At 37.2% G+C, this 26,798-nt stretch overlaps 1 protein-coding gene across 6 annotated transcripts in view; it reads left to right on the forward strand.

Moving 5' to 3' along the window:
• Positions 1–26,798, forward strand: part of CADPS2 (calcium dependent secretion activator 2) — a 324,748-nt gene that overhangs the window by 276,058 nt on the left and 21,892 nt on the right. For 3 of the 6 annotated variants that reach the window (XM_049814057.1, XM_049814052.1, XM_049814054.1), the window contains 7 exons: positions 2,978–3,133; positions 5,871–6,018; positions 7,034–7,048; positions 12,478–12,552; positions 16,006–16,089; positions 16,198–16,230; positions 25,744–25,851. In XM_049814057.1, coding sequence (XP_049670014.1) covers positions 2,978–3,133; positions 5,871–6,018; positions 7,034–7,048; positions 12,478–12,552; positions 16,006–16,089; positions 16,198–16,230; positions 25,744–25,851 — 619 coding nt within the window. The remainder of the gene's footprint in view (positions 1–2,977; positions 3,134–5,870; positions 6,019–7,033; positions 7,049–12,477; positions 12,553–16,005; positions 16,090–16,197; positions 16,231–25,743; positions 25,852–26,798) is intronic. The other 3 variants (XM_049814053.1, XM_049814058.1, XM_049814055.1) reach the window with 1 other exon arrangement.

A 26,798-nucleotide genomic window follows, 5' to 3' on the forward strand; every position in this document is an offset into this window, starting at 1 on the left:
GTAATATTATTCCATTAATTAGATTGAAGTAGCTTTACCATAAATGTTCAGATGAAAACTTTTCAATAGCCAACAATGTCTCCTGTTCCTTCTCCAAAAAAAAAAAATAAAATGGTTCTGGAATTATGCATGTAGATTCAAATGCTTTGGTGATTTGATTCAAATGCAGGACTTCGTCCTGCTGCCAGGAGGAGGTAAAAACTGAGTTTGGCTCTTCTTCATGTTACACTTTATGGAGTATTAAACCCTTAAGTGACATAACCAGCTCTTAGTAGGGAAAGCAAATCTATAGACCATACAACTACTTCAGGGTATTGAGGTATGTGCTGACAATTAATACTGTTTCTAATGCTTTTACTGAATAAGGGCCAGGAAAAATCCTAAAATGCAAATAAAACAAGTATCTAGTACAAATAGCAGTAACAAGGTGATTGAAATCACAGTTTTCTGCAGCATTTAACAAACAAATTAGGTGTTTGTGTCTGGATGTGGAACTAGTAACAAATAGTTTCTGTTGTGGCACTTTATTTTCCTTCCCCATCTTATTAGTATAATACGTTAGTCAAATTCAAATGTCATTGGACAGTGATAAATAAAAAAATGAAGAATGGGAGCTCAAAATTATATGAAAAGAGAATGAATGAATTAGCGTTTCTCACAGAATGAATTAGTGTTTCATGAACCTGTATCTATTATTACATTTATTATAATTGTGAAACTTTATTTGGTAGTCTAATGAAACCAAATTAAGTGGCTACCAGGGAGTGAACGTGCATAAGAATACATTGATGTTATTGAGAGCACATTAGTCCTCCCGAGTCCTGAAGAATTTCATTTGGAATTCCATTAGACAAAAAAGAAAAAACTATAGAAGAATAAAAAATGGTTACATTGTGTGATCTGATGATGAAAAATGGTAGTTCTCTTTCTTGAGAAAGTATGGTTTGTTTTCTAGAAAATATGTGGGTTTATCATCTGTAATATATATACTGAGATTTTCCCTGTTTCTGTCCCTATATAATTTGTCTTGTTCTTTCATCCAAGTCATCTCAAAAATTGACGTAGTCACTTTTGAATCAAATAATGTGTATAACATAGCATTTACAACTTCACTCACTGCCAGTGTACGCAGCAGGTGTAATGAAATCTTCAATATTTGCCTACCGTATAACTTAAACAGTCTAACAGGATTATAAACTTTCTGAGAAATTTTGGTGGTTTGTTATTTCTATTTCTTAATTAAACTTAGTGGTGTCTAAAAGTGCTCCCTATCAGGTCCAACCTTAACACGTAACATCCCTATGCAAGTTGTAACCTTAGGAGTCCCGTGGGCCTTTTCCCTGTTTCTGCTGTTTTCTTTCAGGAGCACGCACAAGGCGAAATTAATAGTTACTGTTTAAAATAAGTGGGGAAGATATGCATGATATCAAAAAAGCCTGTCTACAGCCGTGGAATATCCTGCTGTGCGTAGTGAAGATACCAAAACTCGCACGATTTAAAACCAAAGCCAAAGTCGGGGTCGGTCGCTCAGAGCCAGCCTTTTCCCTAGGCGGGCGCCCCAGCTCCCAGTGCCACCCACTGCCCAGCCCTTGCTGGCTGTCCCCTTCACCTGGCCCGGCAGCCCCTTTGGGCACCGACACGGCTGTCGTGTCTTGCAGAAGACAGCGATGGCTCTGAAGTCGTGGTACCCTTAAGCAGCGGGGCAAGGGGGCACTTGGGTGGGTCTGGAAGGTGATGGGGTGCTGTGAGACCACAGCAGTGCTCCTGTGCATCTGTGCTGCCTCTTCAGAGCCCTGAACATGAGCTGTACTTCGCTTCGCTTCACTTCACCGCCCAATGTCTTGGCTAACCTGGAGCGAACCGGTGGTGGTGCTGCTGTCTGAGGGGTGCTCTAGGTGGTCAGCTATTAGACGTCCTTTCTATCTTCTTCGCTTGTTTTTTAATCTGACCCTGCTCAGTCCTGAGCACACTCAGCACTCACTGACTCCTTCCATGAGAGCTGGGGTCACCTAACACTTTGATAATTATGTTCTTTTGTCACGAGGCAGAAGAAAGAAAATGGCAGTAGTGACATACTGAACTATTTGCATCTGAATTGGGACTGTCAGGCTGAGCTTTGGTTGCTTGTGTCACTAACATCCTGGAATGCCATGCTGCATAGTATAACTGTCCTTAAACAATAACCCAGGCATTGCAATACAACACTAAAATGTAATTAATCCACGAGGACAGTGGAAGTGTAACTGTAGCTACTGCTAAAATTATCCTTAAATTGTTGTATCTTATCACAAGCAAATGTCTTTAAACTTAGCAGTCGGTTCAGGGTGGAAGAAGAACTTTAAAACGACGTGGACAATCTGAGATGACGTAGAGCCATATTAGTCCCCTGTTTTGGTTGTGCACAAATTTCTTTAAATAGTTTCTGTTCTCTTTTTTCCACCAGGATCTGACGTTATTCCCTCAGTTAGAATTAATGAGCATTTATCAAAGGACTATTTGTCTGGGTATCTCTTTTACAATATTACAACTAGCATCCTCATTTCTTTGGTAGGCTTATCTACCAGAGTTATGAAGGCAAGAAAACATATGTGCAAAGTTGTCACTGTTTTGAAAAGGTCCTTACTAATTAATAATCCCTGTATCCTTTTTTTTTCCTGTCTTGATCTGAAATTTGAGCTACTTCATTTTCAATGTTCCCCAACATCCCATCTACCTCCCTAGCCTGTCATATTTCTCAGCTAACAGATGAGAAAACTTTACTTTTTTCACCCTAATGGGAATTATTTTAAATTTTCCATGACCTTTTTCACATTCTTGGAATAAGAGCAACTGTGCTATGATATACAGTGAAGTGAAGCAGGAAGATGGTGTGATAAGGAAATCTTATTACTCTAGATAATTCTATGGCAACTGGGATAGACACCCATACATTTATCTTCTGTTTCTTGGGGACTTTGTTTTGTTTTGTTTCTTATAGCAATGGCTCAGCTACATCAGAAGACCTTTTCTGGAAACTGGATGCTCTGCAGATGTTTGTTTTTGATCTTCACTGGCCAGAACCAGAATTTGCCCACCATTTAGAGCAGAGACTTAAACTCATGGCCACTGACATGATAGAAGCCTGCGTTAAAAGGTACAGTTGAAAATTAAAAATTGGGAAAGATTTGAAAATTAACATAGGAACAGCCATACTGGCTTGCAGAGGTACATCTGTACCAGAATCCTGTCACAGGAATCAGGGCAACTGTAAAGAGATCATGACTTGTGTGTATTTCCCAGCAGCTGGCAATCAGCAATTTGGCAACATCTAGGAAATTCCAAGGACAATTTCTGCATATATTGTGAATAGACCCTTGGAACTAAATAAACCAAATCTCTTTTCTATTCCATGTATGTGGTAAATATTAACAAATCTCAGAATTCTGCTAGAAGAAATCCTTTTTCTTTTTGTACATTTCCTTTCTCATTACTGTAATATTCTTTATGTTCAGTTAATAATACTACTTAATTTGTCATTATTTTAGAGTACTGTCTCTAAGAAATATATTACAAAATAAAGAATATACAGCATTTCTGCATTTATGCAATAAACGAAAGAAGGCTATCTGTAAGTTATCCAGCTGAAGCTAAGTTTTATATTGCTAAGCTTCTGGAAATTATAAAAGACATAGTGATTTTTTTCTTGAGCTGTATCTTATAGTTATGGGTATATTCTTCTAAATTAGGCATAGGTTATCTAAAAAGATCTCTGTCATAGCTTTCAGTACATACCACTGAGTTTAGAAGAAATATCTGTACGTCTAGAAGATTTACAGGGATCTCCTGTTAGGTGCTTCTGAAGCCATGATCCCACATACAGAGAAAGCTTAGTCCAGACACATGAAAATACTGATTTAAAAAAAAAATAAACAGGAGACTGGGGAAAAAATAAAGTTTATAGACAATTTAATAGTTTCAATCAGAAAATATATAACATTGATAAGGAAGGCTAAAGAAACAGATAACCTGTAACGTCCACTAAGGTTAAATCTGATAACCTAGTATTTTATTATTTTCTGTTAAATGTAGTAGGAACAAGGAGAACCTTGGGTTTAGTATGTGAGCCTGTTGCTAGAGCTACAGTGAGGAAATCATGGTTAAAAGGGCAGAAGCATTTCATAAACATTTCTATTTGATTTTGGAAGGGGGGTGATACAGTGAATGCAATAAAAGTTTAAGCTCTGTAGCAAAGGAAGATATGAGACAGTATCTACTAAAATTGAAGTCATGTAAGCTTACATCCATCTGTTCTAAAGAATTTGGCATAGAAGCTCAGTCAGCTACAAATATCTAACAAATCTTAGAAAAATGGTGAAACCTCAAAGGAAGGACTGGAAGACTATCAGTGTAATCTTAGTCTTAAAAACCATAAAAGGAGTAACATTGAGATGCAGTAATATATTGAGTATATTGATTTTGAGCCTGGAAAAAAAATGAAAAAAATCTTTACACTGGGACTCTTATCAACAGGACTAAAATACAAACATGTATATAATTAGTACAAGTTAAAATAATTTATTGAAGAATGAATCTTTTCAAATTGATCTTACATCTTTTTTAAAGATTATTGCATATTAATATGGGAAAGGCAATTGTGTAAATATAAATACTTGGATTTCTCCTGGGCAATAAATCTAATGCCACATGTTGTCAGTATCTAAAACTTTGCAGCATACAGATTTGACTGTGAATTTTAATGGCACACACAAAATAGGTTAAAAATGGCTCAATGCCAGGATCACAACCAGAAGCTGAGAACAGAATTATTAACACAGAGGCATTACAAAAATAATTCCTTATGGATTGGTTTTTGGTCTGTGATACCAATCCTGACATCTTTGCTGCTTCCTTTTGTAGAGAATAAGAACATTCTGATGGCAATAAATGAAGGTTTAATTAGTATTACAGAATGATCCTAGTGTCAATACATAAAATGTATTCATATTTTGGAGTTATTACATATCATACTAGTGTTAACACACTATGTTTTAGTGTAGTCAAAGATACCATACATCAGGTAATAAAGTAAATTATATATCCATTGGATGAACTGTATTAGATGGTAGCAACTCAGAAAAGAATGATGAAACTATTCTATTATAATTCTTATTGTGATACATATATGATCTACAAGACTTTCTAAAATAGAAATAGGATGCTTCTGTTTCCATCTTCTTAAACTATTGTGTCAGTTTCTGATACCCACTTTTAAAAGTAAGTGTGGAAATAAAACATTAATTTTTTATTTATGTATTCTGAACAATTATAATTTATTTCAGTGACATTACTCCTTATTTACACTGGCGTGAGAAGAAAATAGGGGGTTTGTATTATCTATTTCCTGATATATCTCACTTTTCAATATAAATATTAATATTTGCTTAATAATAAACTCCTTTTTTTCAATAAAATTCTCTTTTCTATTAAAGCCAGAAGAGGATTTTTTAATTGTATTTTTTAGAAGCAAGCACTTGGTATGATAAACTGCATTTTAACATAGAAGAGCTGGAAAATGTAGGGTATTTTCATTGCTTTAAATTGTTCCTAGTCATCATACAGGGAAGCATATTGTTATCTAGTGGGCAAGAAGATAATACTTTTATTATTCAACTGCATTAGCTGAAGCAGTGCAGAACCTTGAGATTACCATCAATGCAACTGTTTATTGAATGGGTGGATTTTCTGCACTTACAGATTTTTATTTCTAAGATGTTCTCACGTGCATGTACATTATTAAGCCAGCATGTTTAGTAGGGTTTATATATTTGTACACTGGTTGCTCAGAAGTATCAGAGAGACTCATATATTATGAATTGTGTTTTAATAAACAGAACAAGAATTGCATTTGAACTCAAGCTACAAAAGACAAACAAATCAACGGACTTGCGTATCCCTTCTTCTCTGTGTACAATGTTTAATGTCTTAGTTGATGCCAAAAAACAGACAGCTAAACTCTGCATACTGGATGGGGGGCAAGAGGTAAGTGGAATTTTGTATGCTTAATTCCTATGTTCGGTTCATCTGAAACATCTCACACGGCAGACAGTCCTTAAGTAGATTAATTTCAAACTAGCTGAAATGTGTCACGTAGCTCTGTTTGTACAGGAGCGTGCATAGACTGCTCCCTAGAAGCATCATGCAAGACACAACCCCTCATCTTCAACCAAAGAAGACACAGAGTGCTTCTGTAATTTATTTGCTTTGACCTGTGAGTCTGTTGAACATTCAGAGGATTTCTTGACTCACAGCCCCTCCAGGAATTTATCTTGGGTTGCAGCAGAGAAACAGCACACTTCAGGACTCTTTTGTAATAGTAAAATGGAGCCAAAACATTGTCCTTTGCAACCAGGTTTTAAACAAGTAAGGTTTGTTTTTAAATGGCTCGTATGCCCAGCATTCATGCCTGTATACATGCTGAAAATAGAGGAAAGAAATAACCAGGTAATTTAATGGGATTTTTTATTTGGTCTCCAAGGACAGGGACCATTTTGTCAGTAGCCTACTGCCAGGACTGTAGATGCTCCACAATGGAGCAGTGATGTGCTTTTGAAGGATATTTAGACTTCATTGACTACTGTCCTTCCCATGTTGTCACTCTCAACAGGACTAATCTGTGAAGTGAAAAAGCACATACGACATAAAATGCTGAGATCACCAGCATAAAATTAAAACTTCTTGCTGTGCTAATGCATTAGCAGTGTAATTTTGTTTGATTTTGTTTTGGAGAGAGGGTAAAAACATTTGTCAGAATTTGGCAACAAAAAAGTATGTCTGCTTTGGGCAGTTTCACGTTTACATTATTTGGTCATATTGTTTCCGTTGATTTTTCCATTTCTGTACTGTGGTCTTCATTTTATTGATTCATCTTTTTAAGTTAGCATATTCAATGTAATTGTCTTTTTTTTCCCCCCCCAATTCAATGAGACATTCATCATTTTCCTGTTCTACCCTGTCATCTTTATTTTTCCTTTTGGTTTTCCACGACGTGAACCAGTTTGCTAGTCAATGGGTAAGTGTCTTTTCATTGTTTTTTAACATATTTTTTTTCTTTGGTTATTAACAGCCACTTTTTATTTTAAATGGTATTTCTGCTTTTCTTGTTAATTTGTTAGCCTAGCCCTCAGAATTCCTTTACAGCCTAACCTTGCTACAGACTGATCATCAGCTTCTCAATTCTTTCTTCTTCTTTCTCAATTCTTTCTGCTTTTCAGACCCAGGGTCCTGTCTTACCAGGTCACAAAGTTGTGGACTCTTTCACCTCTCAGTGAGGCAAAAGAGCAACAACTTGTTTCAGGCTCATCAGAAGTAAACCACAACTAGCAACTCTTTGCCTTAAGCTGATGCTGCCATTTCATCTTTTACTTACTGTCCTGCATTGTCAGCCAGTCCCCCTCAAAGCCAAAGCTGAGCATTCACAGTTACCTTTTGGACTACAGACCCTCACTAGATTCTCTTCCGAAATCTTCCCATTCTCTAAATTTTTAAGCTCCATCGTACACTCTTCACAACACCAAAACAGAAATACAATCCTTGTTCCCTATGAGGTCTGACCATGACCCCAAGTGCTTCCAGTGCTTCTTTTCAGTGCAAGAGTTTGACAGTATAGCATACCTGTGATGAAATACATACTTCTTTCAAAGCCACAAGTTAATCTTTATCCCAATTCATCTAATAAACCAAAGGAACCTCAAATTTTTCACATATCAGAAATTATCAGATAATGTAGAAACTTCCTTCTTTCTCATAAACTTTGAACTATTGTCTATCAGTTTCTTCCATTCCCAAGGCTCTTTTTGAAGATTAAGAAAAAATTTATTAGGTGAGCATTAGGTGAGATGCTTCTGGAATCTGCCCATCTGTCAAAGCAGGCAGGAGAGCATCTCATAACGTAAACAGTTGCATCTCTGACTCCTCTATAGGAGCTCTGGCATTTCAAATTACTCCTACTTAGCCACTTGGTCTTGAAACCTTTTCCATATTACCTTTCTTTCCCTTGTGCTTTCATCTTCATTTTAGTCTCAAACATGGTCCTTTATGCCAGTCAAGAAAAGCATTCCATAAGACCTGAGTTAAATTTTTTTAAAAGGGCTGCTCATTCATCTAAAACTCAACACTGAATATCTACCTGACAGTTTCTAGAACTTATTCTGCAAGTGATGGAAGGTGTTACTTAATTACACGGTTAGACTCAAACATCGTGAATACAGCATGCTCTTTTCATTCCCTTCATGGAGCTATAAGCAGTTGTATATCTTGTTCAAGTAGAGTCAGATGTGGAAGTTTTTATCCTGAGTTGTCAGATAGGAGGGAATTCTTACTTATCATGTAATTAGGGCATTCTGGCCATGGTTAGTAATCATAGCACCTTGAGTTTAGAGTTTAAATTTGATTGAATCCCCGGGTTTTCCTACGTTACTTCATGCACTGCTCACCATTCTCCCAAAGGTCTTCCAGTTAAGTCCACTTTCATAGTCACTAAGTCTGCTGTTCAGGAGGGGTCCCTCCCCTCCTTGCCTTCTGGATACTGTCTTAAAGCTTAAGAGAAGCACAGCATGATTCGGTTACAGGCATGAAGTACATTGTGTTTAAAGAGAGCTCAGCTGGCTGGATGCCTTCTGCATTGGCTGGCCGTTGCCTTAGGAGGGTTTGAGAAGCAGGTCCAGGGGAGAATCGCCTTATCTCAGACTAACTGTTGGTGCCTGCAGCCTGCTTCATTAACAACCAGAGTGGCAATTCGTGGAGTACAGGGGAAGGTTACAGCAAGACAGCCAACTAACATACCGGTTGCTGCTATTTCTCAAACAGCTGCCAGCACGACTTCTTAGTTTCCGTGAATGACATCTTGGGTAGTTGTATGGCGAGCAGTGTCCCACCTCCTTCTTTCCTGAACCAGAAGCCAACAGGTGCTACTCCTTTGCAGTCCATGGATGCCAAGTGAAATGAATAGCAGCAGTAAGGGAAACCTGTGCTGTCACACAACATTCAATCCAGAGATTTTTTGGCCTTTGTTATTTGTGATAAATAGTTTAAAGCCTATCAAGTTATAACTTTATCATCTAGATGCTGCCATAGTCTGGCAACATTCACCTTTTTGAGTATGATAGGTAAGAATCACACAGGAAATATTGCTGGAGGCACAAAACAAATTAAAATAATGAATTTTTCTGGGGCCACTTAGGTTGACAGATCGTTAGATCCAAGCAGGACCTTAGATCTGCATCACAGCTTATTTGTTGTTTTGTGTAATTGGGTAGCATGAACAGAGTAAATGCCATTGATCATTGATCTGTTGAGTGTTTCATGGCAGAATATGTATAGAAGCTATTTTAGTTGTTTCAGAATTCCAGCCAGCATTCCCAGTACCCTAACATGCTTATAAAAGAAGAGAGACATACTTTTCAATTTGGGGAATAATGACTGATGGGCCATTTCAGTGGAATGTGCCACAGCCAGTGCTATGTATATATGTAGAAGAATTTAGGGGAAAGTGGGCTTTAATTTGATAAACTTTGTTTCTGAAGCTATTTTGATTCATAGAATTCAAGGAGGAGACTCATTTGACTGCATAAGTAGTAGAGGATTATAGCCGATTTGATAGTGAAAATGCAGAGACAATTTAATATGTAGGTAATATTGTTATATGTTGGCAGTAGCTGTTTCTGTTCAGATGATCATGTGCAATTTATTTTCACAGCCATCCAACCTTAAAACAACCAAAGGAAAGCGAGCTTGAAAATCTTAAAAAAAAAAAAAAAAAAAAAAAAAAAAAAAAAAAACAGTTAAAAAAGCCAACTCCAGTATTGGGACATAGTGAGGTAGAATGGAAAAGAAGATTGAATATATTGTAGAAATGAGCAAGCTACAGTTGTCAGCTGGTCACCACAGAACTTCAGAACAAACTCCTCTGTTCTCCAAAAACACAACTGTCAAAAAGCTCTAAAATACTTTGTCTCCTTCCAAATGCTACTAGGAGCAGAGAGCCACATTTGGAAGACCAGCCATATTGTCCTCAGAAGACAGTCCTGTTTGGTTACATCCCATGACATGCTTTGCCACTAAGCATAGTTTTCTTCCATGTACCTCCTACAGCTGCAGCTGTATTTCATATTTTACTGGGAGTTACTCTAGGGCAGCTGGAAAGGCAGAGTGCCCTTCGGAGGCTTTGGGATGATGCTGAAAGACTCTACAATGTGTATTCAAATAATTTAGCTGTGGGAGCTGATTTGTCTAGGTTCAGACTCCATGTGCATTGTGATCACATCAGCCAGCAGAGGAATGTAAAGGCACAGCTATCCATAAATGTGTTTGGGAAAAGGTTGAGGATGTCTCTGCTCTCACTGAGCAAGCTTGGCAGAAATAGAAAAGCTGCAGTCCTACAGGTGCTTGATTTCAGGATCGTGCATACAGCCTTGTCGGCTCATACAATTTTATCATGAATTCTACAGCGTTTGCCATCTTCTTAAAGCCTATCTCCTGGAGTCAAATAATCTTCCACAAGGATCTGAAGTTTTGTTTTATCGGCGGATGGCTGTTTTAGTGGAGGTTGGCATTGGGGAGGAGTGGGCTGAAAAATTTATGATGTCATAGTTTGCAAAATAAATCTTGAAAACAGGGAAATTCAGATTAATAAAAAAATCAAAAATTATTTCTAAATACATGTCATGATTTTGAAAGCTTGTTGTGATTTTTTAATAATTTGGTTTAGTCCTTGTATTTCTTGGTCACACAGTGAAGTTACTGATTATATTCCATTCCCACAAAATTATATTTGCCAGGGGGGGGGGAGAAAAAAAGAAAAATAAAGGAACTGATCTTAAAATATACATAGATCCATTAATGTAGTGTGCTGTAGAGATAAAGTTGCAGACACTTTATGGTAGGAACAACTGTGATTTTTCATGGATCGTAGAAATAGGTATAGTTTTGACATGCATCTGTGGGAGGATAATCATTTATTGTTTGGAGAGAGTAAGACACCATTGCTTTCTAAAGACTGTGTAAGCAACAGACGTCAGACAGTTTGGGGTGATTTAAGTCCTTAGCAGATCAAGAGAATATTACTTTGGTCAAGACATTAATGTGATTAGAATAAAATATGTCTGGAACTATGGAAAATTCTTTGACATATTTCTAATACATTCTTTCACTCTTCTGAGATGTCTGCTGATGTTTGTCTGAGACTTACATTCACATTTTCCAAGTGGTTTTAAACTATAAAATAAATTAAAACCAAAAATTAATATGCATGGTGTTGGTACCTGGAACAGATACATATGTGTGGGCAAATGCATTAGGAGTTTTATTCTCTCTGAATTTAAATGCAAGTTTGGCAGATGCACTGTTTAGAAAATCTTTCCTAAATATATTAAGCAGATCAGATTTAATGTTTTGGTTTGTATGACAACTCTGAGACAGATGAAAAATATCCTTTAAAACCATACAACTCTGAAAACTATTCAGCTGGCAGCTGCTAAGTTAGGCTAATGTTTATACTGACCTCAGTACTTTTACTCCGAGCATTATGCTGTTAGCTGTTCCAAGTAGCCTTGAACTATGAAGATAGGGTTAGTCTTTACAAGTCACATTTTCTGTGAAGTGGCTATTGGGGACAATCTTTGCTGTCAGATAAATGTTTCTAAAGGAAGAATTACTGTTTAAATTGATGTGCCTCCTTGACAGAATGGGATCCCTAGCTCCTGTTAATTTCGGGAGGGAGCTCTGTGGTATTATCTAAAAAGTCTTTCAGATTTATTTTAAAAGTATTTACTTAAAGGCACCTTCTTTATGAAAAAGCAAAAGAAAAAGGGCTACGAAGAATGAAGTCTGGTTTATTATGCCTTTTATGGCCTATTAATTTGTTACCATCTATTCTGCTTTGTTGATGAAATTTTAATTTTGCCCTTGCTTGAGCATATTGTAAGATTTGTATAAACTGCAGCTCACTGTGCTAACAGAAAGGCTCTTTTAGTATGAACAATTGGAGCTCATTTTATTTCTAGAGGACATTTAAAATAACTTATGAATGAGAGTTGTCAGACATGAAATGCTCTATTAATTAAATCTTATTCTAGTCTTTTTGCTTCTCCAGCTAAACCAACCCTTTAGAAAAAAAATACATGGCCACCTTAATTATATAGGAGAAGACAAAAAGTATCCTTCACATTCCTTCTCCTGAATAAGAATAAGAACTCAATTCATCTAAATAATAACCCCATTAGCTGCTTAACTCAACAGTGTACATGGGAAAATTTTCAACACAGAATGTAAGAAAGTGTTGATTGGGTGGATCGTTTTCAAGGGTTTGTTCTTCTGATGTTCAAAATGATAATTTTAAGTAAATCTGATCTGGCAGGGTTATCAGCTTTGTACCATTTATGACTTATGACAAAAGTGTGTGTTCATATACATGCTAATGCTTCTTTATCTTTTGAAATACAGCAACAATACCATTCAAAAATAGATGACTTGATTGAAGAAACTGTTAAAGAAATTATTTCACTTCTTGTTTCAAAGGTAAAGCTATTTAGTTTTTAATTTATAATAAAGCAGAAAATATATCTCTAATTATTGAACTTCTGAAATGTCTTTAAAGATCACAGTTTTTCTTTACACAGTGAGATTGGGGGTGACAACAACATGATTTGTAAATAATAGTCATGCAAATAATATTGCATTTACAAAATTAAATTTTATAACCCATTAGGTAAACAATTTCTGTGCAACCTGCTAATCAGATAAGTTTCCCTTCTGTGTTTCTGTTATAGATAAGAACTGCTAGCAGCTAGTAGAACTGGTAGGACTTGATTATGTCAATATTATCTTAAGTAATAGCATGTTTTATTTTTTATTTAATTTTTCACATGAAAACTTTCTTCCTATCACTAAGTAGTATTTAAATTTTGTATTTAGAGATGGACAACAATCCAGAGTATCAGTATAAATTTTTAATGACATTTTGTTCCACAAACCATTTAATTTAAAAATATTTTATAAGTTGTTATTTCTTGAAATTGACTTCATAGGGGTTTATATTTTAAAAAAAATATATCTTTTGACATGATATAGGGACTTGGAGAATAAGTGAAAAAAACTTTAAAAATGTCTTGTGTTACTGTAGCACCTCTATTCCAGTAGAAGTCTTAAGTGCTTAAAGAAAAGCTTTCAGTCCCTAACAGTTTGAAGGACACAGCAAATAATGGCAGAAGAGAAAGATTTTCTGAGAAGTTTTGTTATCTATGCATTGCAAACTACCCAGAAATATCTAATTTTCAAAGTAAGAGAAATAAGCCATACTTACTACTATTTGTGAGTTAGTGACAAAAAAATAAGACTCTGGTCATATTTTCGTCGTGCCTGCATTTTCACTTGTCACAGCTTGCTGGGGGGAGCAGGCTCTCCTTTTGGATTGACACCCCCCATGCTTGCAGAGGAGTTGAAGGGGAAGGCTTTGTGGAATCATAGAATTTTAAGCTAAATGTGTCCACTTGCTGATAAATACGTAGAAACCACACATTTTTTCTCTAAAGTGAAGGTTTGATGTAGACATAACTATAAGTGGTTCAACTCGACAGTTTTGAGTTTTACATGCCATCTGTCATCACTCTGAACTAACCTGTCCATTTATGGTTTTCGTGTTATTGAAGAGGAAGAGGAAGAAAGGGGAATTTAATCAGAGCAAATCATGCTATTTAACGTTAAACCTTTTCATTATTTTTTTTAATATCTGAGCTTATAGAAGAAGGAAGAAAATAGTCATATTTCTCCTGGATATATGTACGAGAAATTCTAGAGACAGCTGCTGTTAATACAGAGGGATTTGCATTCTTAGTTATCACATATACTATTACCAGAGGTTGAAATCTCGGAACAGGAGGCAAATATTCTGTGTCATTGGCTAATCATTAGAAGCTTAACCAGTCTCTCCTCACTTGAGATGCGAAATGCCAGTGACATCCTGGTTGCTTCTGTTTCAAGGCAGAAAGCCTCTGAGGGTACAGAGGAAGGGTGATGTTTCACTCTTGGTTTTGGCCAGGAAAAATGCACATCAATGTGCATGATATCCATGTGTGTTCATTTTTTTCATCTAATATATTTTCATTATTTTTTAGCCTTTGCCTCTGTATTATTTCCTTTGTGCTCCAGAAGAATAAGGGTTTCAATCATTGTTTTTAGCTGCAAGTCATCTATGAAAATGAAGTGTACTTTCACTTCAGTGAGACTTGGTAAAGACTATACCATGCATTTTGTGTGCAAGACTTACCAAGCTAAAGCATTTAACAAATCACAGGAATAGCACAAAACACTGCAACAAAGCACAGTGTGTCTCAGTAACCAATTCAGAGAATGTAAGGTATACACAGAAATGCTCTTAGAGCTTCACATGTCCGTACGCTGAGATCTCAGAAAACAAGTTTCCAGCTTCATAACTAAGCCTTTCATTTAAATGGACATCCCTGACACTGCAATGTTTTCCTCTGTTCTTTTGTGTCCCACTTGTATTGGAACCATTTGCTGGCACTGTGGACACCATGTTGTTTGCGAGATCAGCCCCTTCCATAGCGGATCTTTGCAGAACAAGATTGAACACCCTTCTGCAGAAAGAATCCTTGCCAGTCAGATAAAATGAGTTAAAGTATGAACAGCAGCTTCTCACAGGCATGCAATGGCAAAGCAGAAAGCTGGTATTTGGTCTAATAAAGGGACTGTAATTATACCGTGCACAGGGTGCAGAAACAACTGCCACTCTCTCTCTCGTGATGTGGTTTTATTCCTTGATCGGCACCTATGTACTGGTGTCTTAATTAATCACTGTAAATATGACAGGTTAGATTGATAAATGACAAATGTAGGTTTGCACTTGCTCCTGCTCCTTGAACTGTTAAGAGCAGGGCTTATTGTAAAGTGATGATCTCAGTTCCTCTGGAGGTGACACTGTTGTGACACTGTTACAGTGCCCATTAACAGCATGCCAGATGGAATTTCGTTCTGTCCTCACACTCATAAAATGATACTCGTGGTTGTGGGAATGACTGTGTTGGGAGCAAGGGATGACTTTTAAAACAATCTTTATATGAAACTGGAAAGCAATTCATATGTGTAAAATAAATGCGCACAAATACAACGGCTGACAGATATTTTATGTTATACACCATGAAATTACTTGAGCAACATAACATCACAGAGGGATATGAGAAGGGGACTTGTTTGCCTTAAGGCTCATTTGGGGGAGTTTAAGGCTATAATTAATGCAATTAATAAGATGGGTTTTGGTCAGAAATAAATTTTGGCAAAAATGCCTTTTCATGCCACTTGCTGAAGAGTCAAGCTACTCAGAGGATCGCAGGGGAAGGTATCAGGGAGAGGAACCACACCATACCGGAGATTTGGGGTATACATTTTCTTGCCCCTTCTTAGCCATGTAGTAGCAGTTCAACAGCACATGCTGTTGACAGAAAACTCCAGTGCTCTTACACTGCTGGCTGAAATCAGAGCTGGGTTTCTATTCAGCAGCAAAGATAAGCAAAACATGATATTGAGGTCACCACCTTTAACAACTGTGCTCCATCATCCTTGAAGCTCTGATCGTAGAAACTCTGGTCCTAGAAAATAACCTGTGTTTTCTACCCAAAATACACGCTGGCTACACACACTCCTATCTTTAACTATGCGTTCTAGAGGCAGCAAAGTGGTGTGGGGTAGCAGGCCCACCTCAGGAGAATTTTGGGGTTGGGTTTCTATTTCTGCAGTGGTTCAACAATTTCCATCAGTTCGATCGATAGGTGAAGCTGCAAAAGGAATGTTGTCCTTGATTTCAGCACTTTGTAAGGTGGGGAAAGTGGTCAAATTTACAGATTGCATTGCCCTGCTGAAGAATGAAAATCTGAGGAAGAAAAAGCTCACATTTTCATTCCAAATATTTACTTTTCATATTGTGCATTTAGATTTTTCTCTGTGCTTTTCCTCCAGGTTGTTTCAGTGTTAGAAGGTGTGCTGTCTAAATTGTCAAGATACGATGAAGGTACTTTCTTCTCGTCATTAGTTTCATTCACTGTAAGTGTTTGGATTCACAATGGTTCTGTTCTTTCTGAGCATAATTGTGAAATTGTGCACAATCTGTAGTAATAAGCACTTACTGTGTGTTGTTTTAATTTTCTAAAGGTGAAAGCAGCTGCAAAATATGTTGATGTTCCCGTAAGTACAACCCTTTTAATTTATTTTTTCCGGTGTTCATAATAATTCAGAAAACAGGAGGTTTGTCAGCTCACATTTTTTATTGTTGACATTTTGGTTTCCTGCAGAGATTCATTATAGTTTTACACAGAGTATTTAAACAGCCACGACAACCCTCAGAGAGCATTTCATTTCCCTCAAGCAACGAGTAACTCTCAAAGCGAAGCTTAGAAAGGTTATTCTCAATGCACTTTTTCAGTTGTGGAAGAGTGAGAATGGTAACTTATATACTCTCTTGTTAGGAGTCTTTCCATCATTTGGCTAAATTGTTCAAATATACAGGATAAGCAACAAGTCAAAGCATCATACTTGAATATCCATTATTTATTGATTTTTTTTTACTTCAGGATCCCATCTTGTTTATTTAATCCCTTGCTTGCTTGCTAAATCTCTATCTGATTCACCATTGCTTATGCAATTTTTGTGTAGTATAAATAAAAACTAAAAAGGGTAGCTGTTGGAGCTCTTTTACACATAAAAGCAAAATTCAGCTATTAGAATATTTTTATTAGAGTATCATAGTAGAATATCTTTTCCTTAAAAAAGCAAGAAGTTATCAAATATTGTCATTATCACTGTCAATACATATCCTTTGTTGTCTCACAAGTCTGTGTTCTCATCCCTTTTTAATGCGATTTTAAAACAATCTTATTTTCCAAGCATAGCAAAAAAATGACTAAAATTATTATGTTAATGACTTTACAAGAAATAAAATGACAAATATAGGAGAAAGCTGGATATGCTAGACTGTATTGTGCCATAAATCCTTTCAGCAGTTCTATACTTAAAAATATAGTACTTTCAAGCGTAAATGAATTTTTTTTTTTTTTTTTTTTAATCCATGCATACTAAATGAAAGGAAAAATCTCTGGTTTGGGAATTTATTTTACTATCTTTATATTTGCTTTATTCATAAGATAACAAATTGTAACATTTCTGTTTGGATGATATTTTCAGAATTTTTTTCTTATTTGGTTACATGTGGACTTTTTGTTGAATTGTATAAATGCTCTTGTGTTTTATAAAAAAGTAAAAAAAGTAGGCCCAGTCTTGCATTCAAAGGAATGACATCATATCAAATCCAGTTAATTTACAATACATCTTGTTAATATATTGTGCTGTGGAGCTGCCCCCAAAGGTCCTTGGTGAGGCACTTAAGACTCAAAAGCCTAAAGAAAAAATTACTGAACAAACTAGAAATTCACTGACTACTTTCAGGTAACATGAAAAACTTTCCAAATTACATAGAATATCTATGAGAAGGAGATGTCAAAATCTTATACTATTGGCCTGAATACGTTGACATTGAAGTTCACGATAAAGATGAGACCAAAAAATAGCTTTGCCGCAAGCCCAGGGGAATATTGCAAGTCAGGTCACACAGGAATGCACGGCTCCGGAGAGAGCGATGGCAGAGCGCAGAGGTGGTTGCTGGATCCCTGTCGCCTTTCTCACATCACTTAATGGTGTTGCTTGGCCTGAAGAGACAACCAGATGATATTCAGGCTATCAAGATCCTTGCATTTTTACAGCCCCTTCGCTTTTCAGCTATCCCACACAGCTTTCCCACAGGCCAAGATGTGAACTGGGCTATAGTACTACAGTTGTACTCTACAGGTGTGGATCTGACCAAGCAAACCTCCTCCAAATTCTGGTATACGTTCTTCCTGGGTTGAAGGAGTTTGATAGGCTGGGGTTTGGGTTTGCTTCTTCACATTCTTCCCCTTGTTGTGAAGATGCAGTTGAGGCCAAGAAGAGCCATTGGTGTCACAAAACTGACAGCGAGTGTCCAGTCCGAATAGGCTCTAAAATCACCGGTTGTGGAAGTCACAAATTCCAACTGCAAAAGGAAGCTGTAAGTCGTCATCACATTACAAGGTCATCTCCTGGGCTCACAACTGAAGTGAGAAGTGGAGAGAGGGGCGGCACAGGGTAAGGAATTTACGCCCAGCTCTTGGTCGTGTGATGCTAACCTAGCAATCCTGCACTGAAGCTAACTAAATGCCTTGTGTGGCTGTATTTTGAACTGATACAGCTTAAAATCTCTTCTCGTCCCTCCTTACCATAGAGCTGCAAATATGGAAGTGACTTAAAGGTGACCGCAGTAGGCCCTTCCTTTTGATGCAGGTGCAAATATGCGCAGAATTGCACTTCGTTAGCTGACCGCATTCTGCCCCCGTGCCCCCCCTCCAGTCAGGGATCTCACTGGGTCACCTTAGTGCTGGCCTTGGGGTCCCTGAAACAGGGCTGTTGATCGCTTGGTGGGTCTGGGGGAGAAGGAGGTTGGCAGGGGGCAAAAGGCCTTTGGGGGTTTTTTTGAGTGTGTGAATTCAACAGAGTTTTTCATCTTTGATTACCAGGCTCAATATTTGGCAAAGAGGGGAGAATACACTGGTTAGTAGTGAAATAAGAAGAAACTAACTAGGCAAAAGAGGTGTTAGAAGAAAATGGAGGTAGTACTGAGCAAAATGTTTTAGAGAGAGGGTGAGAGGTAAAGGGGATAAAAAAAGTTAAAAGGTAAATAAAAATAGAAAAAATAAAGGATTCAAAAAGGAGGAGGACATTCTTGGGTGATTCTTGATCATTCTGAGGAACGAGACACAGACTTGCAGTTCATTTGGCAGATGTGTTTGTAAAAATGTTGCTATCTACCCTTCCATTCATTAATCTTGCCAGAGAATTATGAATAACTCCATTCAAAAAAAGAGTTTAATTTTTTTTTTTAACCTGTTTAAGAAAACGTTCAACATAAGCCTCCATTTTTCAGAATGCCCTTTAGGAAGTGGGATGTATGCAGTCACAAGGAGCTCTCATTGCTTTCCCCAGCCATTGCATATAGGGCTATATGGTCACTGTGTACGTTTTGGTAATTGAAACACCAACAGAAATACAAGGAACAGTGCAGAATAACGCAGACTAAGAAGAGTAACAACAATGATGGCTTGCAATTTCCTAAAGATAATAATGAAAAAATCTAGTTGCTGTTATGCTCTTTTTGTTGGTAATTGTCACAGTACACCAGGCTCTGAAGTGATAGAAATTGTGGCTGCTGTGCAAGTGAAAGAAACCAAATGTTCGGAGGAAAATAACACAAACATTACAAATATAAGTAGTGCATTAAGGATGCAGTTTGTTGTCTTGTTAATGCTATATTTTGATGTTAGGGAATGCAGGAGCTGATTTAGGTTACTCTTTTTTTTTTTTAAAACAACTCACCCAAATGTGCTATAACTCTGTTAGTTTCTCTTAAAGACCAAGCAATCCTTAGGAGATGTAGAAGTACAATCTGTCTAATTTTTTTTTTTTTTCAATATTCTGTTCACAAAGCAAGTTAATTAATGAGGATAGGGAAAGAAAGCAGGGCAAAAAGTGTATACTGTTAATCTCAAATTATTATTATTCCTCGATCACGTAGATAATTTCATTGTGTTCAGTTTCTCATCCTGTAAGTCAGTTTTGCACACAAATGATTGTGTCTCTAGCTGGTCATTTCTACACACGTTTGCCTCATTTACAAATATAACCAGAGCAATTACTCATACAAATTGAGCATCCAGTTACATGCATATGTATATACTGCTTTTTGTTCAGAAAGGTATGTTTAAATCCCTTTGTAGGAGCCAGTAATCTATGCCAGTCATTTAGAGGGCACAGAAGGAACCTAATCCTCTCTCACTTCATGTAGGCCACCTGTCATACCAAGTGCAGAGAGGCCATTTGAAGGACCCAGGGCTGACAGCAGTGCACAGCTCACACAATGCCAGGCCTCTCACTCCGCTCTTGCCTTTATGTGAGGATCAAAGGTATGAAAAGGGGCCTCACACATGTGCCAGCATTTGACTTACGGGGTCCCGTAGAGGCCAGAGTAGGAACTCTGCCTCCTACCAGGCAGAGACACATTGGGACCTTCTAGATACCTCCATTTCCAAATATCATACTTGTACTGTGTGGCCTCATTTAGCTGGTTTTAAGAAGCAAACAACTTCTTCTGGGAAATCAGTGTTTATTCAGGTGTGGCCATACTGTGCCATTCATTTTTAAGCCGGATATACTTGGAGACCTCTGTTTAAAAATAAAGAGCACAGCACAGTCATCCTCATGCCTAGGGCTTCTCCTGCCTTCCTCCTCCTCTTCCTCCTCTGTATACCCAAACCTGGGAACTGGCCCGTCTGTTTTCAGATCCATAAAAACAAGATATTGCAGAATTGGAGGGAAAGCCCTGCATCATCTGTTTTAAGCCAGCAGTATTTTTGAGATACCTCTTAAATGGAGAGCAGAAGGATGGCTGCTGATCAGTAGGAAAGTTAAAATAACATAGTAGAACATAGTTTATTTTGGGGGGAAAAGCATATTTTATACCTGATTTTGTCATAGGAACTGTAGCGTTTTGAAGACCTTTTGCACTACAGAATCAAGGTCCTGGTGCAGACACTTGCACGCCTGTGTTGCCCTGTGAATGCAATGAAACCAAACATATATGAAAAAGTGTTTATGTAAATGCTTGCAGAATCACAGCTTAAGTTCTGCATGACAGTTCTCAAAATACACGTGGCCTTTGGCAAGGTTGCTTTTTCTTCTACAAGAAGATGTATTAGAGGCAGGGAAAATGCATTTTATTTTTTCATTTAAGCAAAATATATTTTTCATAACCATGAGAATAAAATGTTACCTTGGCTTATGTATTTTGATTTGTAAGAAATTAAGGGAGCAAGCATCTTGTCATGAGTACAAGTAGTTTCTATTCCAAAAATACGTTAAGGATATTTTAATTCCGTCATTCCAGAGCCCAAGTGATGAGCCTTGCAGTATTTAGAGGAGAAATTTCAGGCAGTGAAATTTTCCATAGTGCTCTTTCATTTGGTGGTGGACACTGAATAAGGAGCTCCTGTGTTTCTCACAATAGCCCCCTCCAGCTCATCACTCCTTTTCATTTCATTGTTACATCCATGCTGTAGTTAAAATGTCTCCCTCCAGGATGCAGGGGAGGGGAAGGGGGTGGAGAGGAGAGCAAATACAAAATGGGATGAAGTTTATTATTTTATAGTTAGTCTCTAACATCTGTTCTCATCTTTGAAACATTAATGCTTTGACAAGATAGTAACTCAGTAAAACTAGATTTTTTTTTCATGGTAATATCAAAAATACAAGTTTGTTTAACATTCTCTGATGCTAAGAAATGTTCTGTGACAAATGCCAAAGTGAGAATAAACATAACTCAAGTATTTACAAATGTACATGGTTTTTATCGAGACTTGTGAGAAACTGTTGCCTTGCAAAAAGCTGTGCAGAAACTTAGGTGTAGCTCTCCTGTAGGAAAAGCTTAATATTAGTGGCAGTATTAAGCTTGTTGCAACCTTTCAGCAGCAAAAGATATGAATGCCTGGAAATCAAGGCAATGCAGCATTACTTTTGACTAGGTGTCTCGGGGAAATTTTGCGAGTGGGAGCGATGTGTGTCAATCATAATGCAGCTTCTGTATCAGCTTGGAAACTGGAAGAATGTATTTTAAAGTTTGCCTCCTTGTTAAATAGACACTATGGTAGTGTTTTCCTGTTTAAATGGGGAAAGTTAAGCTGTTCCTTCTTTATCTGAATTTGTTGCTATGAGAAAGTGCCTGTCGATCCGGACCCACCTACCAGTGAATAGTAAAAGAGACAACCTGCACCTGTGGGATTAGGTGCAGCAGCAGGAAGTAAGAGCACTTGCAGTGTATAATTAACAAGGATTCCCCCCCCACACCCCCCCCCCCCCAAACAGCATGTTCATCTTGCCAGGTTAACTAGTGATTAACCCTAAAAAAGAATGTGCTGAAGCCTACACCCTTGTTTAAACTCATTCACTCGCCAGTGTATTCAGTTACTTGTGTAACCAGCGACAAAGTAACCCTATTTACAACTCTTCATTTCCTGGTATTTTATTTGATGTCTTTGTGTTTCCAGTTTCTCCATTCATCTCTTTGTTTGGTTCTCTTTCATTTTCAGATAGGCAAAACATCTTGTCTGCTGTTCTGAATAAAACAAACGTACAATAACTTTTTATCTATCATAAAAAAACACTTTTTTTCTTGGGGAAGTTTTCAGACAGAATACCTTTTTTCACACTTACCCAGATAAATATACCAGGTTAAATTCTTCTCCCAAAGATGCGTAAATAACTCTCTCCCATTAACTTCAGCAGATGTTCTGCCAGAGATTCAGAGGAGCAGAATTTTTTACATTGGGTATAGAAGTGGAGAGACTGAGTTGCTTAAGTCTGTCCAATATTAGTAACAAAATGCCCCCTGTGACAGATACTTAAAATATATCTCACTTTCTATTTGCTTGTCTTTTAAGGTACATCCAATTGCCTAATTGTTGTTTGGGTTTTTAATTCTACATTAACCTGGGTTTTCTTCTGAAGTTTAATAATCCAAAATAGAGCAATAGAGGATCATGTAATCAGAGGTTCCCATCTAATACATAATCCCTATTAAAAAAAGCTAAAACATTAAATATATAGCACTAAGCCTGTTTTGATGCTTATAATAGCTTTCTTTTCTTTCACATGTGTAGAGAAAACAAATAAATGCAATGCATGCAATATGGAGAGATAATGAAGTATTTGATAAACTGTTCGTTCATTCAATGTTTCATGTGTGTTTTGCCCACCATGAGCAAAGATGGTTAACTTGCAATGATGTTGGTGAGGTTTTAAAACAGAGAGTCATACAGTTGGAGTATTGATAATCTTCCTTACCCAGACATATTTCTACTGTGGGCAGACACTGTTTAAAAGGAAAATTAATTTTTTTCCACAGCGATTTCAAAGATAATTATCCTGCACACATTAAAGAAGGATGAAGTGTTTTAAAGAACTGTAATTCTAATTGGTAAATGTCACCAGCTGTTGCAGTTACTCTTACTTGTGTATATTCTTTTAATGATTACACTCCTGTGCCACAAGCTACATGAAAATATATTCACTAGGTGTGAAATTCCCATATGTCACAGCTTCAAGACTAGGTAAACGTCTCAAAGATAAGGGGAGAGTTAATGCTGATGGGAAATGTTATTTTCCTAGCTTTGGCTGTCTGCAAGATGAACATTTTCTATTGAACTTAGTAAAATAAAAAATTGTGTGAATTGGAGAACCATTAAGTTTTAGCATTCAATGGAAGATTCATATATGCATTTGAATATATGCCTCCAAGAACTATAACCAACCTTTCATTTGTTAGATTATGTCCTTCACCCACCCCTGGAGATTTCAAAATATTTTCCCATTTCTCTCCAGGTTAAAACTAGTCCAATTCCTATAAATTGCCTGTTTTAGTTCCAGGTTTTAGAAAGTACGTAAGGTTTCAACACTGGTTTTATTCTTTTGTACCATCACAAATGAGTACACTAAGGTAAGATATGGAGTTTTCTGTTCTAAATCTCCTTCACTTTGTGATTTAATTTAAACACTTTGTGTTTAATTTAAAAACATTTCTGTCGCATTTTAATGAAGGTACATCTTTATGAAGGAAATCTATTGATTTCCATGAGCCAGGTTTTCCAACAGAAAACCCTTTTATCTATTGTAATCTTACATTTTTATTTCTATGCTTAGGATCAAGGTGTGTAATTCAGATGTAAAAATAAATAGTCCTGCTTTCCTTTTAAGAGTTTCATGTAGGCATGTATGTAAGTGCTAAGTTTTTAAAATGAGCTTTCATTGCCTCTGGAATGACCAATCCAAATGTGCAGGAGACATTTCAGTTTTTCCGTGTGAGTTTTGGAGATGCTAGGAGTGTTAAACTAGGCCATCATTCCACATTTAACTGTTACTTTTAAGAAATGAAACTGCCATTGATGCACATGTATAAATGAAAATCTGCTTGTTTTGGATCATATTCCTCTATGTGTCCATGGTAGATTCAGGAAAAAAGAGATTAAGCTTATGATCCAGGGGGTTTCACTTACTGCAGTTTTGAGGGGAAAATGCTCTCATCCTGTTATAGTAATGGCAGTTTCTGAACAGGTATTAGTTTGGGCATGTTGCACCTTTCCTTCCCTCCTATAGCTCAGACCTGTTCATATACATTATAATGTATTACATACAAGATAATAAGGAATGAGAAAAAATAAAAGTTATCCACTTGTAGACTAGAAACAAAGCCTTGATATAAAATTATATGTAAATATTTTAACTATATGAGCATTTTTATGCATACATGCCTTTAAAATATGCTAAATATTTTACTCTTACAGTTTTGTATGTATGCTGTTTTCAGACAATAACAGTTTCTGAGAAACAGAGATGACTTATACCTGGGAATTCAGGGACTGGGTATAGCTGTTTTCATCCTCCTTCCCTAGAGCTGTTAATTATTCTGTACTGAGTCAGTCTTAGCCAAATCTGAACCCTTTCTAAATAGCTTTGTGCTAAGACTTACTGTAAAGTATTATAAAACTTAACCTTCTTTTGCATGCCATGATGTTTAAAAACTTACTATTTGGGAGCAAGTGATAGTTTTACAAATTTGCTCACACAGAGGGCGTGCACAGAAGACTTTCCAAAGTGCTTGTGTTCCTTCTTGGTTCCTCTTAGAGAAAGGTGAACTCCTGGCCAGCCCTGCATACACTGCCAGGAAAGGGGATGTTCCAGGCTGTAGGGACTGGTGTGGAGCAATATTTTGTGGGTACAGAGGTACAGAAGTCCCAGATGGGCAGGAGAGAGCAGTTTCAGCCACCACTCTCGCTGACCTGACAACAGCATCACACATACACAACATATCCTAGGCTGTCCCATGTTCCGGAGCGTGGTATGAAAATTACACCTACAGGACACAGATCAGCACAAGAAGAGAAACATTTCAGCCCTTGGTCCTTCCCTAGTCATCCTCCAAGCTGATTGTGCCAGTGCAACAAGTTTCAGAAAAATAGGAGTACAGGTCTACTCTCACACCAACCTTTCTGTGCTGTTGCTCTCAGAGAAGTGCTTGAACTTGGTTTGAATTGAAATTAGTAGAAGCTAACCTCAAACACAAAGTTCAGCTGCACATTGGAAGCGAATTGCAACAAATCTGAGGCAATGAAAAAGGAAGCAAATGCTTTTTTAACCATTTTCTGAATGTGATAGCAGGATCTTGACCTTGAGGGTGAGGTAGCTATGAGAGCCTCACTAACAAAAAAGGGGAAAATGTCCAAGTTTGCCGTTGGTGTTACCAGAGCCAAGACCGCATTCCATTACATATGGCAATGTAGATTTATGACTCAAAGCATCCATACATTATAACACTGAGAACTTTATTAATAGTGAACCCTCCTGAACTTCATGGCTAACCCAGAATTCATAGCAGATTTAGTAAATACAGTTTACACATGTGTGAACATTGTACCATAATCTCAGTTTTCATTATGTTTAAGTATAACTTCTTATAAGTCTCAATTGTTGAGTGGTCTACCTCTTTCCCTTCCCACTACTTTCTCCCCTTACTTTATGTCTCCACAGAAACCAGGGATGGATCTAGCAGACACCTACATTATGTTTGTTCGACAAAACCAGGATATACTTCGAGAAAAGGTCAACGAGGAAATGTACATAGAGAAGTTGTTTGATGTAAGTAACTACCCTTGCAAAGCTTCCTGCTATCACAACTACATCAGAAGGGATAAGCTGCATTTTAATGATATAAGACATTCAGATGTTCTTCCCTGTTGATCATTTCTTATTTTATTTTTTATTTATCATCTTCAGCTGTCAAAGTGGTCTTTCTTTAAACATTTCCTGCATGAAACTTTTAAGCGTTAGAAGGCATAAATAAAATTGGTAGAAAATTGTTATTTGAAATAGTCATTTTTCCACTGCGAGTAGTCCAATTTTATTCCATCTTTTGATTTTGAATGTGTAAAGGAGGGAATTGGATTGGTGTGGTTTGTGGACTCCATTGCAGACCTAATTTCCCTAAATAAAGAACTTGTACATATCACTGCCTGCTTGTACACAGAAAGAGGCCAGTTACGCCAGGTTTGGGTTTTACTGGTACTTTCATGGAATGACTCTTAGAATTTTGTTTTATGGTTTTTTAGTTTAAGACTTAAAATTTCTTAAAGTTGACCAAACGCTTACTGAATTGTTGAACTCATTTTCAAAATCCTAATCCTGCTTCTGCAAGTTCAGAGCAATCCTTGTCCTCATACTCAAGGCCCACACATTGCTAGCCAGCCTGTATCTTCACAATCATTTCCCTCGGCTTTGATACTGGCTTCTGCAGCCTCCCTCCACTCATTCCTTTGCCCTGATTCCTCCTCTTTTTTTAGAAATGATCACCTACTCTACCAAAATTTTCCCCATACAAGGCTCTCCTATAAGGCCGCTAGCAACACTCTTGGGCACATTTTGCTCATTCAAGTTCTGACCACTAATTTATGTCTAGTATGTCCCTTTCTGAGTTGTCTGAAGGAGAAGCTGTAGGCAGCTGAAATTGTGTCTTCTATATAAATTCTAAGTGCTACACATGTACAATATGCTTAAAATAAAAGTTATTTTATTATAAACTTGAATCA

The sequence above is a fragment of the Accipiter gentilis genome, chromosome 11 (assembly GCF_929443795.1).
Source record: "Accipiter gentilis chromosome 11, bAccGen1.1, whole genome shotgun sequence".
NCBI lineage: Eukaryota > Metazoa > Chordata > Aves > Accipitriformes > Accipitridae > Astur > Astur gentilis.